The 23936-nt window shown below is 36.8% G+C and overlaps 1 protein-coding gene across 1 annotated transcript in view; it reads right to left on the reverse strand.

The window, feature by feature from the left end:
• Positions 1 to 23936, reverse strand: part of FANCC (FA complementation group C) — a 281479-nt gene that overhangs the window by 67208 nt on the left and 190335 nt on the right. The window contains exons 6-7 of the mRNA XM_044920602.1: positions 22503 to 22616; positions 21530 to 21594 (exon numbers count right to left, since the gene is read on the reverse strand). Of these exons, the coding sequence (XP_044776537.1) occupies positions 21530 to 21594; positions 22503 to 22616 (179 nt within the window). The remainder of the gene's footprint in view (positions 1 to 21529; positions 21595 to 22502; positions 22617 to 23936) is intronic.

Genomic DNA, 23936 nt, shown 5'->3' on the forward strand with positions numbered 1-23936 from the left:
TATTAAATTGCACTCCAAAAGATGACCAGTTTCCTTTTTCCCAAACTCCAACCCAAGTGCATAATCGCCTTGCACTACATCCAAATATATCTGACATTCTACCACTTTCATCATCTTAAAAGAAGTTTCTCCTAGAACCCTCTGACCTGTTCCAATCCAGGCAGGTCACTTTTTATTCCCTCTGTACAGTTATCATCTTGGGATCTCTGTCCTGGGGATTTCCTTCACTTCTTTCCTGAACCCTGTATCTTTTTCTTTCTTGGTTCATTCTTCTTATGTGGGAAAAGGCAGATGAGAGATAAAGTATTTGAGACTTTGCATGTCTCGAAATATCTTTATTTTACGTTCACACTTGATTGATACTTCGGCTGAGGACAGAAATCTTATAATTTTCCAACGAAATTGTGAAGGTATGGTTCCACTGTCTTCTAGCTTCCAGTGTTGTTCCTGAGAAGGCCCATGCTATTATGAATCTTTATTCTTTATATAAGTCTTGTTTTTACTCCCTTGAGGCTTTTGGAAATTCTCTTTGAAATTTCACACTGATGTGTGTTGGTATGGATTTATTTTTATTCATTGTGCTGGGCACTCAGTGGAGCTTAAACCAGAAAAGTTCTCTTGGATTGTTTCTTTGATAATTTTCTATCTACTCTTTTATCTGTTCTCTCTTTATGAGAACTCCAATGTTTTTGAATATTGAACTTCCCGGACACTTTTCTGTCTTATTTTTCATTTCTTGGTCTTTTTACTCTAGATTTTGAAAGAACTGTTCAAATTTATCTTCCAATCCTTTTTTTTTTTTTTTTAAGATTTTATTTATTGAGAGAGAGAGCATGAACAGGGGGAGAGGGGCAGAGTGGGAGGAAGAAGCAGACTCCCTGCTGAGCAGGGAGCCTGATGCGGGGCTCGATTCCAGGACCCTGGGATCATGATCTGAGCCGAAGGCCCACTGAGCCACCCGGGCACCTCCCAATCCTTTTATTATGGTTTTCATCTCTCGTGATTCATTTACAAGAAGTTTTTTTTAATAGCCTAGATGTTCCTTTTCTTTTTTTAAAATAGCATCCTGTTCTTATTTAATGGATATAATGTTACCTTTTATTTTTATGCAGGCACTAATATTAATTTACTTGAGATAGTCTTTTCTTTGAATAATTTTTATTTGTATTGCTATTTTTTCATATTATATGCTTAATATGATTTCCTTAAATATCTGGTGACCACTGCTGGTCTGCTTATATATACATGTATTTTTTTTTTTGAGCTGGGTACAGTATACTTTATTGACGATACATCGCAAGATAGGTCTCCCTGAGCCCTTCCCCTTCTTCAGGGGGTCTGGGATAGAAACTGTGTAGAGGTCAGGAGATTCTCAGTGTGTTGAATTTTAACTTAAAGATTACTGAGAATACCAAAGAACTTTTGTTTATGAGGTTGTAACTTTCAACATTTATGATGTTTGAAATTAGAGCAGAGACACCTGAAAATACTTATTCACTAAAAGTAACACTGATAAACTCATTAGATGTTAACATGAATAACATTTTTTGTTAAACATAACGGTATTTTACAAGACAAAAATAAAATAGTGAGAAGAGTGGCACTCATTTAAATGTTTGTAAATCTTACTATATGGCCTGAAAGAAGACGCTTGGATTCTTGTACACATTTCTTTCTTTTTTTTTTTTTTTAAAGATTTTATTTATTTATTTGACAGAGACAGAGACAGCGAGAGCAGGAACACAAGCAGGGGGAGTGGGAGAGGGAGAAGCAGGCTTCCTGCCGAGCAGGGAGCCCGATGCGGGACTCGATCCCAGGACTCTGGGATCATGACCTGAGCCGAAGGCAGTCGCTTAACCAACTGAGCCACCCAGGCGCCCTCTTGTACACATTTCTGCATTCAATCTGTTGCACTATGTTTTGAGCAAAGTATATGAATAAAGCCTAGCCCCACAAAGATATATAGTTTTCAAAGTATTTTAATAGCCTCTTCATATAACTGTGCATATTATCTTTTGATACTAGACCAAAACTCATCAAGCACTGCCCACCCCTACTACAAGCCTGTCTAGGAATGCAGGTACAGCTGCCCATCATGTGTCTAGGGGATTGGTGATGGGTAGTCTCTATCATGATAACAGCTGAAATTTACTGGCCAAATCATCCCCCCAAAGCTGCAAGTCTTCAAGCAGACTCCAGAGTTCCAAAACAGTTACATCAGGCAGAGTCTCTTAGTAAAGTTTTGGTCTAAGTAAAGAGGTGGATTCCTGGCCCTTCTTACCCCATCATCTTCCCCCATAACCCACTCTGATCTCTTATATTAAAAAGGAAAAACAAAACCAAAAAACCCCACCTTCTTACTTTCTACTTCTCTGTCCTTCTGTACTTTCTCCTAGGAGAACTATTTGGCTCAGTCTTTGAAGTCATTATTTGCTATTCAGCTCTATCTCTTTAGCCTTTTATTCATTTTTTCCTATAAGTCCCCTTTTTAGAAATGTAACCAATTTATTCGTATTTCAAGGATTTGGAAGTTTCTCTTATTATTCTTAGGGCAATTAATTATACCTTTAAAAAAAACCACTTGTTTGTCCAACATAATCCATTTAATTAGTGTATTTGCATCTTCTGTTTTGTTGCATTTAGTTCATTTTTCTTCATGGTGTTGGTTTTCCATGATTATCTGGTGATTTTTTTGTTTGCTCTTTCTGGAATTTAGGATTCCCCATTAGCCTCCCCAGGAATGCCTTTTACTATAGCTTCCTCTGGAGGTCAGGATGTAGTGCTGGTTGGGGTTGCCAATAAATCACACTCTGCACATTGGAGCACCCCCAGAACTGTTGGGAATTAATAGCCATTTGGTGCTTACTTCTCCAAATCTTCCTCCCTCCTTCCTGCTGGAAACAGGACATTTCTGTTGTCTCTTGTTTGAAGGCAGTGGATAAGGAGGAGTGTATGAGGACCCAGCCCATAGTCTGATTATGTGAATTGCAGTAGTCCCAACAAGCTGTCTTGTTGGCTGCCATGTACCCTCCTGTTCCATGAATCCACCCCAGCGTTACTTTTACCTTTGCAGTAGTCCTCTCTTGCAAGCTTTGTGGGCTGTGATATTTTCCTTCAAAAATATCCCACTACCTGCTATTTGAAGCCTTTCCTGTAATTTGTGGGTTGTCAAATGCTCCCTTGTTTTACAGTATTATATACTTAATTGTTAAAAATGCCCCCATCATTTCTAGGAGTTGGAGTATAAAGTGAATGCTAGGCCATGTGTGAACTTAGTTCATCACTTGATTTAGTCTCTTGCATTATATTTTCATCTGATTAGATTAGGAGAGCCACTCTTCTTCATAGGTCTTACACTTTATTTTATTTAAAAAAATTTATTTTTATTTGGGACAGAGAGAGAGAATGCAAGTGAGAGCACATGCATGAGTGGGGGGAGGGGCAGGCAGAGAGAATCTCCAAGCAGACTCCCCACTGAGCAGAGCCCGATGATGTGGGGCTCGACCCCATGACCCATGAGATCATGAGATCATTACCTGAGCCAAAACCAAAAGTCAGATGCTTAACTCACTGAGCCACCCAGGTGCCCCAGGTCTTGTACTTTAATCTTCAGGATCTGGCCAAGCACTCTATATCGGAGTTACTCCAAAAATATGGTCCTCAGAATCATCAGCATTAGCATCCCTATGAGTGGGGCCAAAAAATCTGCTTGTTAATATCTTTTTTTTTTTAAGATTTTATTTATTTTTGCAAGAGAGAGAGAAAGAGAGCACACGAGCAAGCATGAGCAGGGGGGAGGGGCAGAGGGAGCAGACTCCCTGGGGAGCAAGGAGCCCTGTATGGGACTCAATCCCAGGACCCTGGGATCATGACCTGAGCCAAAGACAGACGCTTAACTGACTGAGCCACCCAGGCGCCCTCTGCTTGTTAACATCTTTTTTTTAAAGATATTATTTATTTATTTGAGAGAGAGAGTGAGAGAGAGAAAGAGCACAAGAGCGGGGAGCGGGAGAGGGAGAAGCAGACTCCCTGCTGAGCAGGGAGCCCGATGCGGGACTCGATCCCAGAACTCCAGGATCATGACCTGAGCCGAAGGCAGCCGCCCAACCAACTGAGCCACCCAGGCGCCCTGCTTGTTAACATCTTAACATGAGATGATCCTTATGCACACTGAAGCCTGAGAAATGCTGCTGTATACTACTTCTTCAGTAGCAGTCCCCAGAATAAGGTATGAATCTCCAGTAATAACCTGAATACTTTAAGGAGACATGATAGAACTGTATTTAAGATTTATTTTTTGTTAGTTAATTCCTATAAACTTTCAGTTGAGTTGTATTATATTCTTGATAATCAACTGTAAAATTCTCACAGAAATAAATTTTTGTCAAACTACAAAATGATTTCTTCTCATGTGTGAGCAGTTCATCTTTTCTCCTCAAATAATCACCTTTTCTAAAATTCACTTCTTGTTCTGTACCACTTTCCTAAATGACTGAGGTCTCTTTAACAACAGGTATCTTCCACAGTGCTCTACCATCTTTCTTTAACCCACCACCAAGGTGGTTTTAGATCTAAAAATAATTAACGTTTTCAAGTCCATCATCTCAGTTTAATGAAAAGAGAGATTTAGCTTGAGTTGTAAATACCTTAAATTTTTGGAATTTATTAACTTACTGGGTAGGATAGGAGAAAGGGAGAGTTGTTGTGTGTGGAATGTGGAAGGTTTTTTGTATATTTTGCACAGAATGTAGAATATTTTGCATAGAATAAGGGTTCTGCGAATGTTTGAGAAATGGAAAAAGAGTTATGTGTACTCATAGTAAATCCAGAACTCTGAAATAAAGAAGCAGGGAGGTAGTGATCTTGCCCTTCAACAATCCTCCTCTCTAAAAGACCTGTAAGTCCAACTTTTCTCTCATCTTAAAATTCTTACCATCCTCTCATTACCTTAAAAGAGAGGAGTCAGAGACTATCACTGGTGACTAGGTGAATGGAAAAGACAATCCTGGCACCAAGGGCATTTATCAAGCACTGAAATTTATGGTCTGCAGATTGTATCTCTCAATTAGGCTGAAAAGGTCCAAGAGAATTTTCCTGAAAAATTCTAAAGTCTCATATAAATTTCAGCAGTTCTTGGTTCTATCAAAATGCAGGCAAGGTCAACTGATGATCTTCTGAAGGGCTTCAAAGTGCTCACAGCCTTCACGGCTCCCTCTTTTGGTCTGAAGCTTGCCAGAATGTGGAGGTCCAACTTCAACTATAGTTATGCAACACTTTCCAGACTGGATTATGATAAGCATTATGTCTTGATTGATTGCCAGAGCAGCACTTCCAAATGATTTTTTCACAAAAATTCAACTGCAGAAGGCTCAACAGTAACCATATACTGCTGGAAACATCATTCCCATGTGGCTATACTGACGCTTCCAAAACATCTGCAGCAAACCATAGAACTACAAGATAAACTGATGATGCTCTCAAAGTCCAGAATGTCATTCCTTCTGGACGGTTTATGGCAAAGAACAGGAGAGAATTTAAATATTCTGTCACTGAATTGTTGATCTTAGTTGGTGGCAAGTGAAATTCTATTTAAAATCCTATGACAAGACCATTTATCAGGCTTCTAAAAATAATGCAAAAGGAAACCAAACAGATTTTCCTATTTTTTTGTTCCTCTGCCACTGTATGCATTGAAGTTATGAGATTAATTCTATATTTTCTACAAGACTTTTGAGTCTTTTGAAATGAACTTTAAAGATTTAAGTAGAGGTCGCCTGGGTGGCTCAGTCAGTTAAATCTCTGCCTTCGGCTCAGGTCATGATCCCAGGGTACTGGGATTGAGTCCCACATCAGGCTCCCTGTCCGGCAGGGAGTCTGCTTCTCCCTCTGCCCTCCCCCACTCATGCTCTCTCTCTCAAAAGTAAATAAAATCTTTAAAAAAAAAAAGATTTAAGTAGCAAAAAAATGAAAAAAAAAAAAAAAAGTAAGATGCCCTCTATTAACAACACAGAGAAAAACAGAATTGCATTGCTTATATGGTGTTTAAGAGGCTCTTGGTGGCTTTAACATTTTAAGTCTTCCTAGGGGAAAGAAAATGATAAAATTTAAGTCTCATAAATAGGGGAATATCTACATTCAAGTATACCAGAAAGTAGTCTGCGTACTATAGTATATTCTTATTCAACTTTTTTGACTTTTAAATCTTAAAAATGTACAGAAAACTTCATACACACACACACACACATATATATATACATATAGTAGGAGAAATTTATACATTATAATGATGCATATTGTAGTTATTATTATAACTTATGATAGCAACAACTATAATGGCTCCAGCATGTTTGGCAGCTCTTTTAAATGTTATCATGATGCCATTCCACTACCAATTTCATGAAATCAGTTTCTACTTGAGACAAGAGAACACACTTGGTTGGACTTAAAATTCACTAGAGAACTGTAGATGTGTTCTGAGTCTCACATAAGCTTTAAGGGATCCAGGTTCTTTTATGGATGGAGAACAGAACTTCCTGGTTTGAGGTCTTAAAAGTAGGACTTTAAAAGCTCATAAAGAGACTCAAAAAGAATGCTGAGCATCAACTTGCTTTTTAAATTCAATCTTCTGATAAGTATAAATGAACTTAATTCAAGAGATTGAATTTCTCTAAAAACTCAACACATTCAAAAAAATACCTGCAAGACATTTCTTGTTGAATTCTGAAATTCATTCAAAAATTAAGACTCCATAGTAAACATTATTCAACAGAGCAAATTAGAAATGTATCAGATGTGCCAGTGTCCAGAGGACATTCTACTAGCACAAGCATCTCATACTCTTGGTAAATTCAGTTAAGAATTTTACTAATTACATCACCGACTTGCTTTGACTAAAAATGTTTTTAAACTACTAACCAAGTTAATCACCACTGTATCCCTGCGGCTACCGCCAGCTGGAGTGCCAGCATGGACATCCCTCAGTAAAGAAAGAATCTGAAAGACCAGTAAAATCAAATAATGGGTACAGTGCAAAAGATTTAAATAAAGGGGAAAAATACTGCACAGAGGAATAAATACTAACCAAGTGGAGGCTGATTAAAGATGGTTGTTTTTTCATGAACTACACCTGCTATTTTGGAAATAAGAATCTGAAGCATGAAATTATTCCTTTATTATGAATATTATCTTTTAATTTTCAGGATTTTACTAGCTAATACTGTATTTTCATTTTTTAAAGTTTAATTATAAAATTATGACGTATACAAAAACATAGGGAATTACTATAACATCAACTCTGTACTCATTGCCAAGATTTTTACAACGCTAACATTTTATTGTTATTTCTAGTTGAGGTTTTAAAGAAATAAGAATGTTTCAATTATAGTTGAAATACCCTTCTCCTAAGAAAAAAAAAAAAAAAAGAAATACCCTTCTCCTGTCCCATTTCCTCTTCTCCTTCCCAGGACCTGGCACTCCCCTAATGATATGAGTCCTTTCCGTCTAGTTTTAACACTTTTACTTTATATGTGTGTATTGTTTTATGACATTACAGGTATCTTTTTGCAACTTCCTTCCTATTCTATTCCATGGGTCTCTGTGTCTGGCTTTATACCAGTACCAAAGTGGCTTAATAACTGTAGCCTTGAGATATGTTTTCAAATCCAGAGGTGTGAGTCCTCTACCTTTGTTTTTCTTTACAAGGTTGTTGGCTATTTGGGGTTCTCTAAGATTCTTTATGAATGTTAGGGCTTTTTTTTTTTTTTTTCCATTTCTGCAAAAGAAAAATGCCATCTGGATTTTAATAGGACTGCACTGTATCTATGGACTGCTTGGGGTAGTGTGGACATTTTGACAATATTAAATCTTTCAATCCCTCAACACAATGCCTTTTCATGTATTTGTGACATACTTAATGTTTTTCAGCAATGTTTTGTAGTTTGTAGCATACAAGTCTTTCATCTCCTTGATTAAATTTATTCCTAGATATTTTGTCTTTTTGATGCTATTATAAATGGGCTTTTAAAAAAATCTCTTATTGGACTGCTGTTAGCGTATAAAAACACAATTGATATTTGAGTATTGATTTTGCGTCCTGTAACTTTACTGAATTCATTTATTAGTTTTAACAGTTTTTCTGTGGAGTCTTTAGGCTTTTGTAGATATAAGATCACGTCATTTACAAACAATAAACTGTCCCTTAAAATTTGGATGCCTTGAGGGGTGCCTGGGTGGTACAGTTGGTTAAACGTCCGACCATGGGTTTGGGCTCAGGTCTTGACCTCAAGGCCCTGAGATCAAGACCCACTGCAGGGCTCCATGCTCAGTATGCAGTCAGCTTGGGACTCTCTCTCCTCCCCCTGTCCCTCCCCCCCTGCTCATTCTCTCTCTAAACTAAATAAATCTTTAAAAAAATTTTTGGATGCCTTGGGGCACATGGGTGGCTCTGTCAGTTAAGTGTCCTTCTCTTGGTTTCTGCTCAGGTCATGATCTCGGGGTGATGGGACTGAGCGTCAGGATCTATCCTCAGCGCAGATTGTGCTGAAGATTCTCTCTCCTTCTCCTTCCCCTTCTCCCCCTCCTCCCATGTGCGTGAGCGCTCTCTCTCTCTAAATAAAATCTTAAAAAAAACACACTCAAAATAAAATTTGGATGCCTTTTGTTTCTTTGTCTTGCCCAATTGCTCTAGTACTTCCAGTACTTTGTTAAAAAGAAGTGGTAAGAGAGGGTATCCTTGTTTTGTTTCTGATTTTAGAAGGAAAAAATTTTGGTCTTTCACCATGAAGGATGATGCTAGTTGCAGCCTTCTCACACATGGTCTTTATTTTGTTGAAGTAGTTTCTTTGTATTCCTGATTTGTTGAATTTTCTTATCATGAAAGGGTGTTGAATTTTATCAGAAAGTTTTTTCTGATTTAATTAAAATTATCATGATGTGGTTTTCTCCATCATTCAGCTAATATGGTGTATTACACTAATTGGTTTTTGTATGTTGAACCATCTTTGCATGCTAGGAATAAATCCCACTTGACCATATGCATAATCTTTTTAGTGTATTGCTGAGTTTGGTTTGCTTGTATACTGATGAGGATTTTTACACATCATCAATATTCATCACGAATATTGGTCTACAGTTTTCTTTTCTTCTACTGTCTTTATCTACCTTTGGTATCACAGTAATGCTGGCTTCATAAAATGAGTTTTGAAATGTACCCTCCTCTTCAATTACTTGAAAAAGTTTGAGAAGGATTGGTGTTAATTCTTTAAATATTTGGTAGAAAACTCTAGTGAAACCATCTGGTCCTGGGTTTTTCTTTGTTGGAAAGTTTTTTTTTTTTTTTTTTTTTTTAAAGATTTTATTTATTTATTTGAGACAGAGAGAATGAGAGACAGAGAGCATGAGAGGAGGCAGGGTCAGAGGAAGAAGCAGACTCCCTGCCGAGCAGGGAGCCCGATGTGGGACTCGATCCCGGGACTCCAGGATCATGACCTGAGCCGAAGGCAGTCGCTTAACCAACTGAGCCACCCAGGCGCCCTGTTGGAAAGTTTTTGATTACTGATTCAATCTCCTTCCCGTTATAGATCTGTTCAGATTTTTTAAATTTATGATTCACTCTTGGTAGGTTGTATGTTTATAAAAAAGTTAACCATTTCTTCTAGGTTATCCAATTTGTTACAGTATAGTTGTTCATAGTAGTCTCATTCTTTTTTTTTTTTTTAAGTTTCTTATTTCAATTCAATTTAATTAACATATACTGTATTCTTAGTTTCAGAGGTAGAATTCAGTCATTCATCAATTGCATACAACACCCAGTGCTCATTACCTCAAGTGCCCTCCTTAATGCCCATCACCCAATTACCCCATCTGCCCACCACCTCCCTTCCAGCAACCCTCAGTATGTTTTCTATAATTAAGAGTCTCATGATTTCCTTCCTCTATGCTTTGTCTTATTTTAATTTTCTTTCCCTTCCTCTACGTTCATCTGTTTTGTTTCTTAAATTCCACATATAAGTGAAATCATATGGTATTTGTGCTCCTCTCACTTATGTCGCTTAGCATAATACCCTCTAGTTCCAACCACATTGTTGTAAATGTCAAGATTTCATTCTTTTTGATGGCTGAATAATATTCTACTGAATATATATATATACCACCTCTTCTTTATCCATTCATCTGTCAATGGACATCTGGGCTCTTTCCATAGTTTGGCTATTGTGGACATTGCTGCTTCAAATCACTGTTTGTATCCTTTGCATAAATACCTAGTAGTGCAATTGCTGGGTTGTACGGTAACTCTATTTTTAACTTTTTGAGGAACCTCCATACTGTATTCCAAAGTGGCTGCATCAGTTTGCATTTCCACCAACAGTGTAAGAGGGTTGCCCTTTCTCCGCATCCTTGGCAACAACTGTTGTTTCCTGAGTTGTTCATTTCAGCCATTCTGACCACTGTGAGGTGGTGTCTCATTGTGGTATTGATTTGTATTTCCCTGATGCCAAATGATGGTAAGCATTTTTTCATGTGTCTGTTGGCCATTTGTATGTCTTCTGTAGAAAAATGTCTGTTCATCTCTTCTGCCCATTTCTTGACTAGATTTTTTTGTTTTTTTGGGTGTTGAGTTTGATTAATTTTTTATAGATTTGGGATACTAGCCCCTTATATGACAAGACAAGTATCTTCTCCCATTCAGTAGGTTGCCTTTTAGTTTTGTTGACTGTTTCCTCTGCTGTGCAAAAGCTTTTTTATCTTCATAAAGTCCCAATAGTTCAGTTTTGCTTTTGTTTCTCTTGCCTTTGGAGATGGTCTGGTAAAAAGCTGCTGCAACCTCGGTCAAAAGGTTGCTGCCTGCGTTCTCCTCTAGGATTTTGATGGACTCCTGTCTCACATTTAGTCTTTCATCTATTTTGAGTCTATTTTTGTGTATGGTGTAAGAAAGTGGTCTGATTTCATTCTTCTGCATGTGGCTATCCGATTTTCCCAACACCATTTCTGAAGAGACTGTCTTTTTTCCATTGGACATTCTTTCCTACTTTGTCGAAGATTAGTTGACCACAGAGTTGAGGGTCCACTTCTGGGTTCTCTATTCTGTTTCACTGATCTACGTGTCTGTTTTTGTGCCAGTACCATACTGCCTTGATGATTACAGCTTTGTAATACAGTTTGAAGTCCAGAATTGTGATGCCTCCAGCTTTGCTTTTTTTTCCCAACATTACTTTGGCTACGCGGGGTCTTTTCTGCTTCCATACAAATTTTAGAATTGTTTGTTCCAGCTCTGTGAAAAATGTTGATGGTATTTTGTTTGATAGGGATTGCACTGAATGTGTAGACTGCCCTGGGTAGCATGACATTTTAACAATATTTGTTCTTCCAATTCATGAGCATGGAATGTTTTTCCATTTCTTTGTGTCTTTCTCAATTTCTTTCATAAGTGTTCTATAGTTTTCAGAGTAAAGATCCTTTACCTCTTTGGTTAGGCTTATTCTTAGGTATCTCATGGTTTTTGGTGCAATTTTAAGTGGGATCGATTCCTTGAATTCTCTTTCTTCTGCCTCATTGTTATTGTATAAAACTGCAACTGACTTCTGCGCATTGATTTTATATCTTGTGACTTTGCTGAACTCCTTTATCAGTTCTAACAATTTTTGGATGGAGTCTTCTGGGTTTTCTACATAGAATATCATGTCATCTGCAAAGAGTGAAAGTTTGATTTCTTCTTTGCCAGGCTGGATACCTGTTACTTCTTTTTACCGTGTGATTGCTGAGGCTAGGACTTCCAGCACTATGTTGAACAACAGTGGTGAGAGTGGACATCCCTGTTGTGTTTCTGACCTTAGGGGGAAAGTCTCAGTTACTCCCTATTGAGGATGATATTTGCTGTGGACTTTTCATAATGGCTTTTATGATATTGAGGTATGTTCCCTCTATCTCTACACTGTGGACAGTTTTGATCAAGAAAGGATTCTGTATTTTGTCAAATGCTTTCTCTGCATCTACTGAGAGGATCATATGGTTCTTGTTCTTTCTTTTATTAATGTGGTGTATCACACTGATGGATTTGCAAATGTTGAACCACCCTTGCAGCCCAGGAATAAAACCCATTTGGTTGTGGTGAATAATCCTTTTAATGTATACTGTTGGATCCTATTAGCTAGTATCTTGGTGAGAATTTCTGCATCCATGTTCATCAGGGATATTGGTCTGTAATTCTTTTTGGTGGGGTCTTTGTCTGGTTTCGGGATCAAGGTAAGGCTGACCTCATAGAATGAGTTTGGAAGTTTTCCCTCCATTTCTATTTTTTGAAACAGCTTCAGAAGAACAGGTATTAATTCTTTAAATGTTTGGTAGAATTCCCCTGGGAAGCCATCCAGCCCTAGACTCTTGGTTTTTGGGAGATTTTTGATTAGTGATTTGATTCCTTTGCTGGTTATGAGTATATTCAGGTTTTTTTCTACTTCTCTCTGTTTCAGTTTTGGTAGATTATATGTTCATATGTAAGAATGCATCCATTTCTTACAGATTGCCTAATCTGTTAATTGCTCATAACATTCTCTTATAATTGTATCTCTTTGATGCTGGTTGTGATCTCTCCTCTTTCATTCAGGATTTTATTTATTTGGGTCCTTTCTCTTTTCTTTTTGGTAAGTCTGGCTAGGGGTTTATCGATCTTATTCTTTCAAAGAAACAGCTACTAGTTTCTTTGATCCGTTCTTTTGTTTTTCTGATTTCTGTATCATTGATTGCTGCTCTAATCTTTATTATTTCTCTTCTCCTGCTGGATTTTGGCTTTATTTGCTGTTCTTTTTCCAGCTCCTTTGGGTCTAAGGTAAGGTTGTGTTTTTGAGACTTTTCTTGTTTCTTGAGAAAGGCCTGTTTGCTGTAAACTTCCCTCGTAGGACCGCCTTTGCTTCATCCCAAAGGTTCTGAACTGCCATGTTTTCATTTTCATTTGCTTCCATATATTTTTTTAATTCTTCTTTAATTTCCTGGTTGACCCATTCATTTTTTACCAGGATGCTCTTTATTCTCCATGTATTTGAGTTCTTTCCAAATTCCCTCTCGTGATTGAGTTCTAGTTTCAATGCATTGTGGTCCGAAAATATGCAGGGAATGATCCCAAACTTTTGGTACCGGTTGAGATCTGATTTGTGACCCAGGATGTGATCTATTCTGGGGAATGTTCCATGTGCACTTGAGAAGAATGTGTGTTCTGTTGTTTTAGGATGGTATGCTCTGAATATATATGTGAAGTCCATCTGGTCCAGTGTGTCATTCAAAGCTCTTGTTTCCTTGTTGATCTGCTTAGATGATCTGTCCACTGCTGCAAGCAGGGTGTTAAAATCCCCTATTATTATTGTATTATTATCAATGAGTTTCTTTAACTTTGTTAGTAATTGGTTTATTTATTTGGTTGTTCCCATATTAGGGGCATAAATATTTACAGTTGTTAGCTTTTCTTGTTGGATAGACCCTTTAAATATGATATAGTATCCTCCTTCATCTCTTATTATACTCTTTGGTTTAAAATCCAGTTTGTCTGATATAAGGATTGCTGCTCCAACTTTCTTTTGATGTCCACTGGCATGATAAATAGTTCTCCACCCCCGCACTTTCAATCTGGAGGTGTCTTTGGGCCTAAAGTGAGTCTCTTGTAGACAGTATATGGATGGGTCTTGTTTTTTTTTTGTTGTTGTTTTTTAATCCAGTCTGATACCCTGTGCTTTTTGATTGGGGCATTTAGCTCATTTACATTTAGAGTAACTAGTGAAAATTTAGTGCCATTGTATTACCTGTGACATTGCTATTTCTGTCTATTGTCTCTATTCCTTTCTGGTCTTTGTTACTTTTGGGCTCTCCCTTCTCTAAAGGATCCCCTTTAATATTTGTTGTAGGGCTGGTTTAGTGTTCACAAATTCCTTTAGTTTTTATTTGTCCTGGAAACTCTCTATCTCTCCTTCTATTCTGAATGACAGCCTTGCTGGATAAAGTATATTGGCTGCATATTTTTGCCATTTAGCACACTGAATATATCATACCAGTCCTTTCTGGCCTGCCAGGTCTCTGTGGACAGGTCTGCTGCCAGTCTTATGTGTCTACCCCTTGTAGGTTAAGGACCTCTTGGTTTCAGGATTTTTCTCTTTATCTTTGAAATTTGCAAACTTCACTATTATATGTCAAGGTATTGACCTATGTTCATTGATTTTGCGGGGGGTTTCTCTCTGCCTCCTGGACTTGAATGCCTGTTTCCTTCCCCAGATTAGGAAGTTCTCAGCTATAATTTGTTCAAATAAATCTTCTGCCCTTCTCTCCCTCTCTACATCTTCTGGAACCCCTGTTATCTGGATATTATTTCACTTTATGGAATCGCTGAATTCTCGAAATCTTCCTTCCTGATAGAGTAGTTGTCTTTCTCTCTTCTTTTCAGCTTTCTTATTTTCCATCATTTTATCTATATCACTGACACTCTCTTCTTCCTCATTTATCTTTGCTTTCAGGGCCTCCATTTGGGATGCATCTCAGTAATAGTATTTTTAATTTCAGCCTGACTAGGTTTTAGTTTCTTTATTTCTACAGTAAGGGATTCTCTAGTGTCTTCTATGCTTTTTTCAAGCCCAGCTAGTATCTTTGTAATCATTGTTTTAAATTCCAGTTCAGACATCTTTACTCATATCCGTATTGATTAAATCCCTGGCAGTGAGTACTACCCTCCTGTTCTTTTTTGGGGGTAAATTTCTCCATCTCATCATTTTGTCCAGAAAAGAACAGAAGAAAGAGAGAGAAAAGACCACCACTACCACCACAACAAAGAGAACAAAGCAGAAGAAAACAAAAATAAAACAAGAAAAAGTCAAACAAGAAACAAAGCAGAACAAAACAAAAAACTAGATCCTGGGTGTGTTTTGGTCTGCTTGTTAAAAGAAACTAGATCCCAAAATAGGAAAGAAAGAAAAACTTATATATATACAAAAATAAAATAAAATACTATGAAAGGAAACCAAAAATAATATATATATATGAAGAGTAAAAAGTAAAAAGAAAAAACAATTAAAAAAATAAAGTAGCTGGGGAAAAAAAAAAAACTGAAAGACTAAAGAATAAAAAAAAACCCTCAAGTGCTATATACTGTTTTTCCCAAGAGCTGAAGCTTTGCAGTTTTCTATGATGAGTAAAGGGTGCTAGCCAGTTGTTCCTGCTGGTCTTCTGGGGGAGGGGCCTGTCGGGCTGATTTTCAGGTGCCCTTGCACTTGTGGAAATGGGCCTCACTTGCCAGGGGGCCCAGCTCAGTGTAAGCAGCTCCAGATTGCACTAGGTGGTGCTGTTTTGCTCCCTGAAGGCTTTCAGCACTGATAGGCAGGATGAATATGGCGGTGCTCCACTCTCTAGCCCCTGAGCTGAAAGTGAGCTTTCAGTGTTCAGTGAACCCTCACAGAGAAGTAGTCAATCACTCTTGTCTCCCTGGTTTCTGTCAGAACTCTGTGTTCACCCAGCCTGTGACTGAGCATTTTTATCTCAGGCATGCCCTGAATGTTTTATTTACCCTAAAAGCTGGTGATTGAACAAAAGAATTGCCACTAACTTAGTTCTACATATCTCATTATAACTACGGAGGACTGACATGTATTAGTAGTAGAATAAAATGTTAATTAACATCATAGTTATTATTTTCATCTAACTTGTATTGTAGGACTGCTAAGAAAAGTATTCAGGATTTTATCACTTACTACTTTTTTTTTAACATTTTATTTATTTATTTGAGAGAGAGAGACAGGGATAGCGAGAGAGAGAGAGAGAGAGTGCAGGAGTGGGGAGGAGAGGAAGAAGCAGGCTCCCAGCTGAGCAGGGTGCCCCACATGGGGCTCAATCTCAGGACCCCAAGATCATGACCTCAGCCAAAGGCAGATGCTTAGCCGACTGAGCCACCCAGGTGCTCCCATTAACATACTTTTGTGGTTATAGTTCTTAATTATGCTTTTATTGTCTAACTTTTATTAACAGATTTAAAAGTAATTTATGTACTACCATTACAGTATCACAGGATTTTGCATTTGTTTATATATTTACCTTTAACAGAGAGTTTTATATTTCAGTATGCTCTTGTGTTGCTGCCTAAAGTCCTTTGGTTTCAACTTGAAAAACTCCCTTTAACGATTCTTGTAAGGCTGGTCTTGTGGTGATGAACTCCCCCAGCTTTTGTTTATTTGGGAAAGTCTTAATTTCTCCATTTTTGAAGGACACTTTGCAGAATATAATAGTCTTGGTTGGCAGGTTTTTGTTTTAGCACTTTTGAATATGTCATCTCACTCCCTTCTGGACTTAATGTTTATGCTGAGTAATCCACTGATAATCTGGAGAGCTTCCTTGTAGGTGTTGCATTCCTCGTATTCTTTCTTGCTTTTTCTTGCTGCTGTCAACATTTTCTGTCTCTCGACAGTTTGATTACAACATGTCTTGCTATGGGTCCTTTTGGATTTATTCTAGTTGGGGAGTTCTTTGACCTACTTGAATTTGGATGTCCAATTCCTTCCTCAGATTTGATAAGCTGTCTTTTTCTCACTTCTGTGACTCCTGCTATACATATAATTGGTCCACTTGATGATGTCCCATAAACTCTTAGGCTTAATTAACTTTTCTTCATTCTTTTTTTTTTACTTGATTTGACAATTTCAAGTGACATGTCTTCAAGTTAACTGCTTGACTAAGTCTACTGTTGAACCCCTCTACTAAATTTTTCAATTCAGTTATTGTATTCTTCAGCTCCAGAATGTCTATCTGGTTGTTTTTCATAATTGCTATCTGCTGATATTCTCATTTTGTTTATGCATCATTTTTCTGATTTCATTTAGTTGTTTATCTGTATTCTATTGTAGTGCATTGAGCTCCTTTAGGACGATTATTTTTAATTCTTTGCCAGGTAGTTAGGTCATAGCTCTCCACTTCTTTAGGGTAGGTTTGTGCAAATTAATTTTGTTCCTTTGTTTGGGCCATGTTTTCCTGTTTCTTTGTGTGCCTTGTTATATTTTGTTGTGTTTTCTGCAGTCAAAGAAATAGCCACTTCTCCCAGTCTTTATGGACTGCCTTTGTACAAGGGAAGATGTTCACTAATCAACCTGGTGAGAGAGTCTGGGGTTCCTTTGAATCTTTTCTGGGGATGTGTCTTCTCTGGGATTGTTTGTGTAATTTCCCAGAGAGCTTGCCAGCTTTTCAGGAGTTTGCAATCTCTTTCTCCCTCTGGTGTTTGTCTGTGGTACTGCAGGTTCTCTGGTGCTACAACAAGCCACTAAGCTCTTTGGTCCTCTGCAGCCTCCTCACCTCCAAAGTATGCTGGTTCTGTTATTGCTTCAAGTCAAGGGAGACTGAAACCAATCCCTAAGGTAGCCCCTTCAGAAGCTGGAAGATTAGATATATATTCCACTCTTCTCTCCCACCCCCTATGCCACCTAGACATTAGCTGTGGGTTGGGTGTTTTCTCTCCGAGCCTACCTCTGTCTACAGCACTGTCAGTTCTCTGGTGCTGCAAAAAGCAGCTGAGGACTCTCTAATGTGCCACAGTTCCCAGACACTGAAAGTATGCTGGTTCCCCATCAGTGGTCAGAGTCAGGCAAGTGAGACACCAGTCCCTCAGGCAGCCCCCCAAAGCAGAAACACTGAACATATTCCATTCTTTTCTTTCCCCATCAACGGAGAAGCTGTAAGCTAGAATTTTCCTCCCAATCCCACAACACTGAGCCAGCTTAGGGGAAGGGCTACTGTGATTGATATGAAATGGCCTTCTTACCCATTTCCATACGGTTGTTTTTAACTTCGAGTTTGCCTGGGGTATTATAACGTCTTAATTGGTTTCTGGAGTTCTCATAAAGGCTCTTTGGGTCATATACCATTGTTAAGTCAGTGTCTCTGTATGGAAACAAGGACTGGGGCTTCCTATTCTACTGTCATGCTGACATCACTCTTGAAGAATTTTTTAAATGTTTGTTATTTATTCTTCTTTCCTCTTTTAGTAATAACTTATATTTTTTGCCCATTTCTATACTGGAGTGTTTGCCTCTTTATGATTGATTTGCAGGAGGCATTTCTATACTTCCCATACTAATCCTTTGTCTGTTTTGTGGTTGCAAATATCTTCCAATTCTCTGGCTAATGTTTTCCACTTGTTAATAGTGTTTTTGTTTTGTTGTTGTTTATTCTCAGTTAAGTTTTTAAAAAATCATCAACTTGACATAGTTTGGGTTGTTGGTGAGGGGTGTACATATACATTGTATCCTACTGATGTTTTAAGTCCATTTAAATAAATTTCTAATTCTATTATTCAACATTTATCTCAAGGCAAAACCAAAGTCTCTACCTGACATGTAAATAAATGACTGTAAATGCTTTCCATGTCCCTTCTAGGGACTCTTCTTATTACTTTTTAGGTATAACTTATATACCACAAAATGTACCTATTTGAAATGTTCAATTCAAAGATTTTTAATAAATTACTGAGTTGGACAGCCATTACCACTAATGATCCACTTTTAGGACATTTCCATCACCTCAAGATCTTTTGTACTCATTTGCAGCAAATCCCTGTTCCTACCTTTAGCCCTAGGCAACTGCTAATCTACTCTGTCTCTATAGATTTACCTATTCTGGACATTTTATAAAAATGGAATCATATAATATATGGTCTTCAGTGACTGGCTTCTTTCACTAAGCCTAATGTTTTCGAGGTTCACACATGTTGTAACATGAATCAGTAGACTGTTCTTTTCTTAGTGAGGTATAGTATTCTACTGTATGGATACAACATATTTTGTTTATCCATTCATGAGTTGATGGATATTTGGGTTGCTTCCACTTTTTATTATGAATAATGCTGCTATGAACATCTGTATACAAGTATTCATGTGCTTATTAGCTGTTTGTATATATTTTTTGATGACATTTTCCAATCTTTTGCCTATTTTTTTTTTTAACTGGGTGGTCTTATTACTGAGTTCTTTATATCTTATTACTGAGTTCTTTATATATTCTGGGTAGGAGCCCTTTATCAGATACATAATCTGAAAATATTTTCTCACAGTTTGTGACTTGTCTTTTCATTTCTTAAACGGTGGTAACAGACAATACTTACTTGTTTATCCATCCAGGTAAGGTGGTCCTTTGGATCATTTCTGGTTTTGAACTATTACAAAATTGAGCAGCTATGAATATCTGTATAGAAATATTTATGACTACCTATGTTTTCGTTTACTGTGAGTAAATACTCAAGAATGGAGTTGGTGGATCATATGATAAGTGCGTGTTTAACTTTATAATGAAGTACTACACTGTCTACCAAAGTAATGACACCACTTCACATTCTCACAGACAGTGGATGAGAAATCCAGTGGTTCCATATCTTCTCCAACACAGGTTGATGTGTTTTAAACTTTAGTCATCTGATGGAGTGTACAGCTGGTATCATGTTTGTTTTTTTTCTTGCTTTTTTAAAATCATGGTAAAACATACATAATTGTTATTATTTTTTAACTATTTGTACTTGGTAACCTTTAGTGGCATTAAACACATTCACATGCTGTGTACCCATCACCACAATCTATCCCCAAAGCTTTTCATTATCTCTAACCCCTAACATAACCGGTGGGCCCATTAAACAATAACCCCATTCCCTCTACCTCTAACCTCTCTTCTGCTGTCTCTACTGAGTTTTCCTCTTCTAGGTACTTCATGTAAGTGGAATCATACATTATTTGCCCTTCTGTGTCTGGCTTATTTCACTAAGCATGATGTTTTCAAGGTCCACCCATGTTCTTGCATATATAAAAATTTTATTCCTTTTTATGGCTGAAGAATATTCTGTTGTATTTACTTACCATATTTTGTTTATCCACTCCACATTTTGTTAGTGGGAACTTGGAGTGTTGCCACCTTTTGGCTATTGTGAATAATGCTGCTATGTACACTGGTGTTCAAATATCTGTTCAAGTCCCTGTTTTCAATTCTTTTGAATATATACCTAAGAGTGGAATTTCGGGGTCTTATGGTAATACTGTGTTTAATTTTTTGAGGAACTGCCAAACTTTTCCACAGTGGCTGTACCATTTAACATTCCCACCAGCAAGACTATAGTCTATAGTTTGTTACACTCCCACCAACAATGCACAAGGGTTGTACTTCCTTAACTTACTTGCTAACATTTATTATTTTCCATTTTTGCTTGTCTTAAAAATTATAGATCATGGCTAATACATGTGACGTAATATCCCACTGTGGTTTTGATTTGCATTTCGCTAATAATTGGTGATGCTGAACACTGTTTCATGTGCTTACTGGCCGGTTACATATCATCTTTGCAGACATGTAAGACATCTCTCTTGGCCCATTTTTGAATTGAATTTTTTGTTTTTGTTGAGTTTCAGTTCTTTCAGTATTAATCCCTTATTGGATACACGACTTCCAAATATTTCTCAGTCAGTAGGCTTTTTGCTTTGATAATGTCTTATAATTCATAAAAATTCATAATTTTAATGAAGTCCAATTATTTACTTTTCCTTTGTTGTTGTGCTTATGGTATCATATCCAAAAAAATCATTGCCAAATCAATGTCATGAAGATTTTCTCCAGTGTTTTTAAGGGTTTTATAGTTTACTTTAAAGTTTACATGCAAAGGATCACGTAGGCTGAGAGCAAAAACCATCTGTGATAGTTTTAATTGACAGTAACTTTATAAAAACAAACAAAAAGCAAAAAACAAGGACAAAAGTCCCTTGTCCCCAGATTCTCTTAGTTAATAATTTGTTAAAAATGAAATGCTCACCAGGGCACCTGGGTGGCTCAGTTGGTTAAGCGTCTGCCTTCGGCTCACGTCAGGATCCTAGAGTCCTGGGATGGAGCCCCTGTGTCAGGTTCCCAGCTCTCAGTACAGCTTCTGCTTCTCCCTCTGCCTCTGCCCCTCCCCCTGCTCATGCTCCCTCTCTCTCTCTCAAATGAATAAATACAATCTTTAAAAAAAAAAATGAAATGCTACTCACCAATGAAGACAACTTTGAATTCTCTCGCATAGTGAAGAACATTTTGTAATGTGATTAACTGTCTTTTAATTTGTCTGAATCTATTTGATTTGTTTAGTCTAGATTTTGGAATATTATGTTTCTTAAAATAAGTCATATGTGCATATCAAATATCTGTTGCCTTGTAAATAACTGTTTGTGTGTGTGTGTATTTATAAGACACACATACACTCTCTCTCTCTCTCTCTCTCTGAGCTGAGCCCTTCCTTTGTTTGTGTTCCCTACTGTATATGTAGGGTTTTTTACTCAATGGGTCACAAGAGACATTGCATGATTTACTGCCCTATAAAAGTTGAAAGAATAGTGATTAAAAAAAAAGTTTCATAAAACTCACCAATTTACCATGTATAAATAATCTCTCCATACAGAATATAACCTGAACTTATGAACATGCATTTCCAAAGAATTATAAAATTTTTCTCTCATAACCAGACTGATACATTTTGAAACTTAAGAAGGGGGATGTTTAGTTTAACACCTACCGCCTTTGAGTGTTAAATCCATTAAGATGATTCTCTCGCAGTTCAGACACTAATGATAAAACCATCTGTAAAACAAAATCAGTTGCAGGTTAACTCATCCTGCAAAACAGGATTACATCAGTTCTATTTTTCTTGGTGTGAGTGATATTTCCGTTGAGATTCCCTCCCCTCCCCTACCCATCCTCTCCTTGTTTTACTTTGTCAAAATGAAAAGAAAGCAGTGCCAAGTCACATTTACTAATAACTTGGATTTTATTTTTAATGTCTGTTATTCCACATTCCAATTTAATCAAATGAACAATACACTGATCATTAATTTCCAAAGAAAACCAAACCTGTTAAAAATAAAACCACATTAAAGTTACCTTATTTTTTTCTTTCCTAATTTAGCTCTAGTTATTTTTTAAAAATGCTATTTATGTATAAAGTTTCCAAAAGACCAGGAGAGTTAACAAAGATTAGAAATCTCATAACAATATTTAGAGGATCATAAATTAAAATTTCTTGAATTTGGCCAAAATTCAAGGCAAAAGGAAACATAGCTTTAATACTAAGATGTGAATATATAATACTATTTACAACACTGTTACTTATTGAATTTTTTGCTTTAACATAAAGTTCCTATCAGGTTATTTTAAATACAAAACTCACCCAACAGTAAAAGGGTGTGTTTACACTGGTTAAGGAAATCTCTTCTCCCAAAAATCTTTGAGAGAATAAATGAGATCCGTTAAGAGAAAAGAGGGGTTGGTTGATTTAGAATAACCTCTCCTGGTTTCCTTCTTTTTTCTCATAATCTCCCACCTCACATTTCTTCCTTACATGGCTGTAAGTCGGCCCAAGGTAAGAAGAGATAAATAGAGAAAAAAGTTAAACATCTCTCCTGGAAGAGTGAGATATTTCCATTTACCCTTTTTGCCAATGGTACATTAAGCAACAAAAATTTCAATACTAATAAATTAAAAATACTCACATTTTTAAGCAAACCAGGACAGTAATCTGCAGGTGCATATCCAAGACCTTGAGTAAAAAGACCAACTTCTTTTGTATCAAATCTGAATGCCGAAAGTATATGAGATAACAACCCCTTAAAAACATAAACAAAGTTATTAAAAGCGAGTGCAAGTGCCTATTACGTATAATGTCTAGAGTTTAGGTCATCTGTAAAGGCACTCATCTCTGTGAAATGAGTAATCCTAATTTGTCCAAATACTCAGTTCATCTGGATTCATGGTATAAAGAAGAAGTGAGTTAGCATTAAAATCATCACATTAAAAATAGGTCAATTTAAACAAATGTTAACAGTGAAGCAAAAATATATAATAAATGAACAGTGCTTTAACCATATTAAGAATGTGATATTTATTGTTTTTAAACTCAGCAAAATATTTTTATCAAAGTAGCTATAATTTAACACATGACAAGGAACATACCACAAATTACTAAGGAAAGATGATGCACTAAATGGTGTTATGGGAACGCTATTTGAAAAAAAAATTAGATTTGTACCTTATGTTATTCATCAAAATATACTTGAATTTAATGTAAAGTTAAACATCAATGTAAAGAGATCAATGTAAAAATGAAATAATAAATGAGAAGAAAACAGTACTTTTCAGGTGTCTGAATAGGGAAGAACTTTGTAAACTGAAAATTAAGAGAGCAAATCATTGGTTTTTCTAAATAGAAATAAAACCTTGTGCTTTCATAAAATAATATAAGCACAAACTAGGAAGAATATTATTAACAAGTATGACAGATCATAAATAAATGTGCAAAATACATGACAAACACTAAGAACATAAAAAATGAGTATGAACAGATAATTCATAAAAGAAAATACAAATGCACAAGAAACACACCAATAAATGTTCACACTCATAAAACCAAAGGGTAAATTTAAACATCAACATACCGTTTTTCACTTAATGAATTAAAGATTTTACAGACCTAAATACCAAATGCTAATCTGGGTTCTCTGAAACAGGTACTCTATGTGAGCTATTAAAATATAAATGGGTATCCATACATCCTGCTGCTGTGAACCACACTGAGACACCCCCAGGGGGTGTGAGTGGGTGTAACACAGCCCATTTCCCACCCCAAGCTCAGACTGCCAGGGCTATATCTGCCCAGAGGTTTATAACCTGAACAAAGGTGCCTTATAGGGTAGTAGAGGCCTGCCTTATAAAGAGCAACTTGGACATACATATTAAAGGTTTTTAAAAGATTTCATAACTTCTAATGTATCTGGCACACGTTTATGGAAATAAATCCGAATATGATGATGGGGATTATAATCAAAGATGTTCACTACAATGGTATTTCTCATAGTGAAAAATGCTAACAGCAGGAACTGATTAATTTATAATACCCTCATACATTGGCCCACTGTAAACCATTAAAA

The sequence above is a fragment of the Neomonachus schauinslandi genome, chromosome 13 (assembly GCF_002201575.2).
Source record: "Neomonachus schauinslandi chromosome 13, ASM220157v2, whole genome shotgun sequence".
Classification (NCBI taxonomy): Eukaryota; Metazoa; Chordata; class Mammalia; order Carnivora; family Phocidae; genus Neomonachus; species Neomonachus schauinslandi.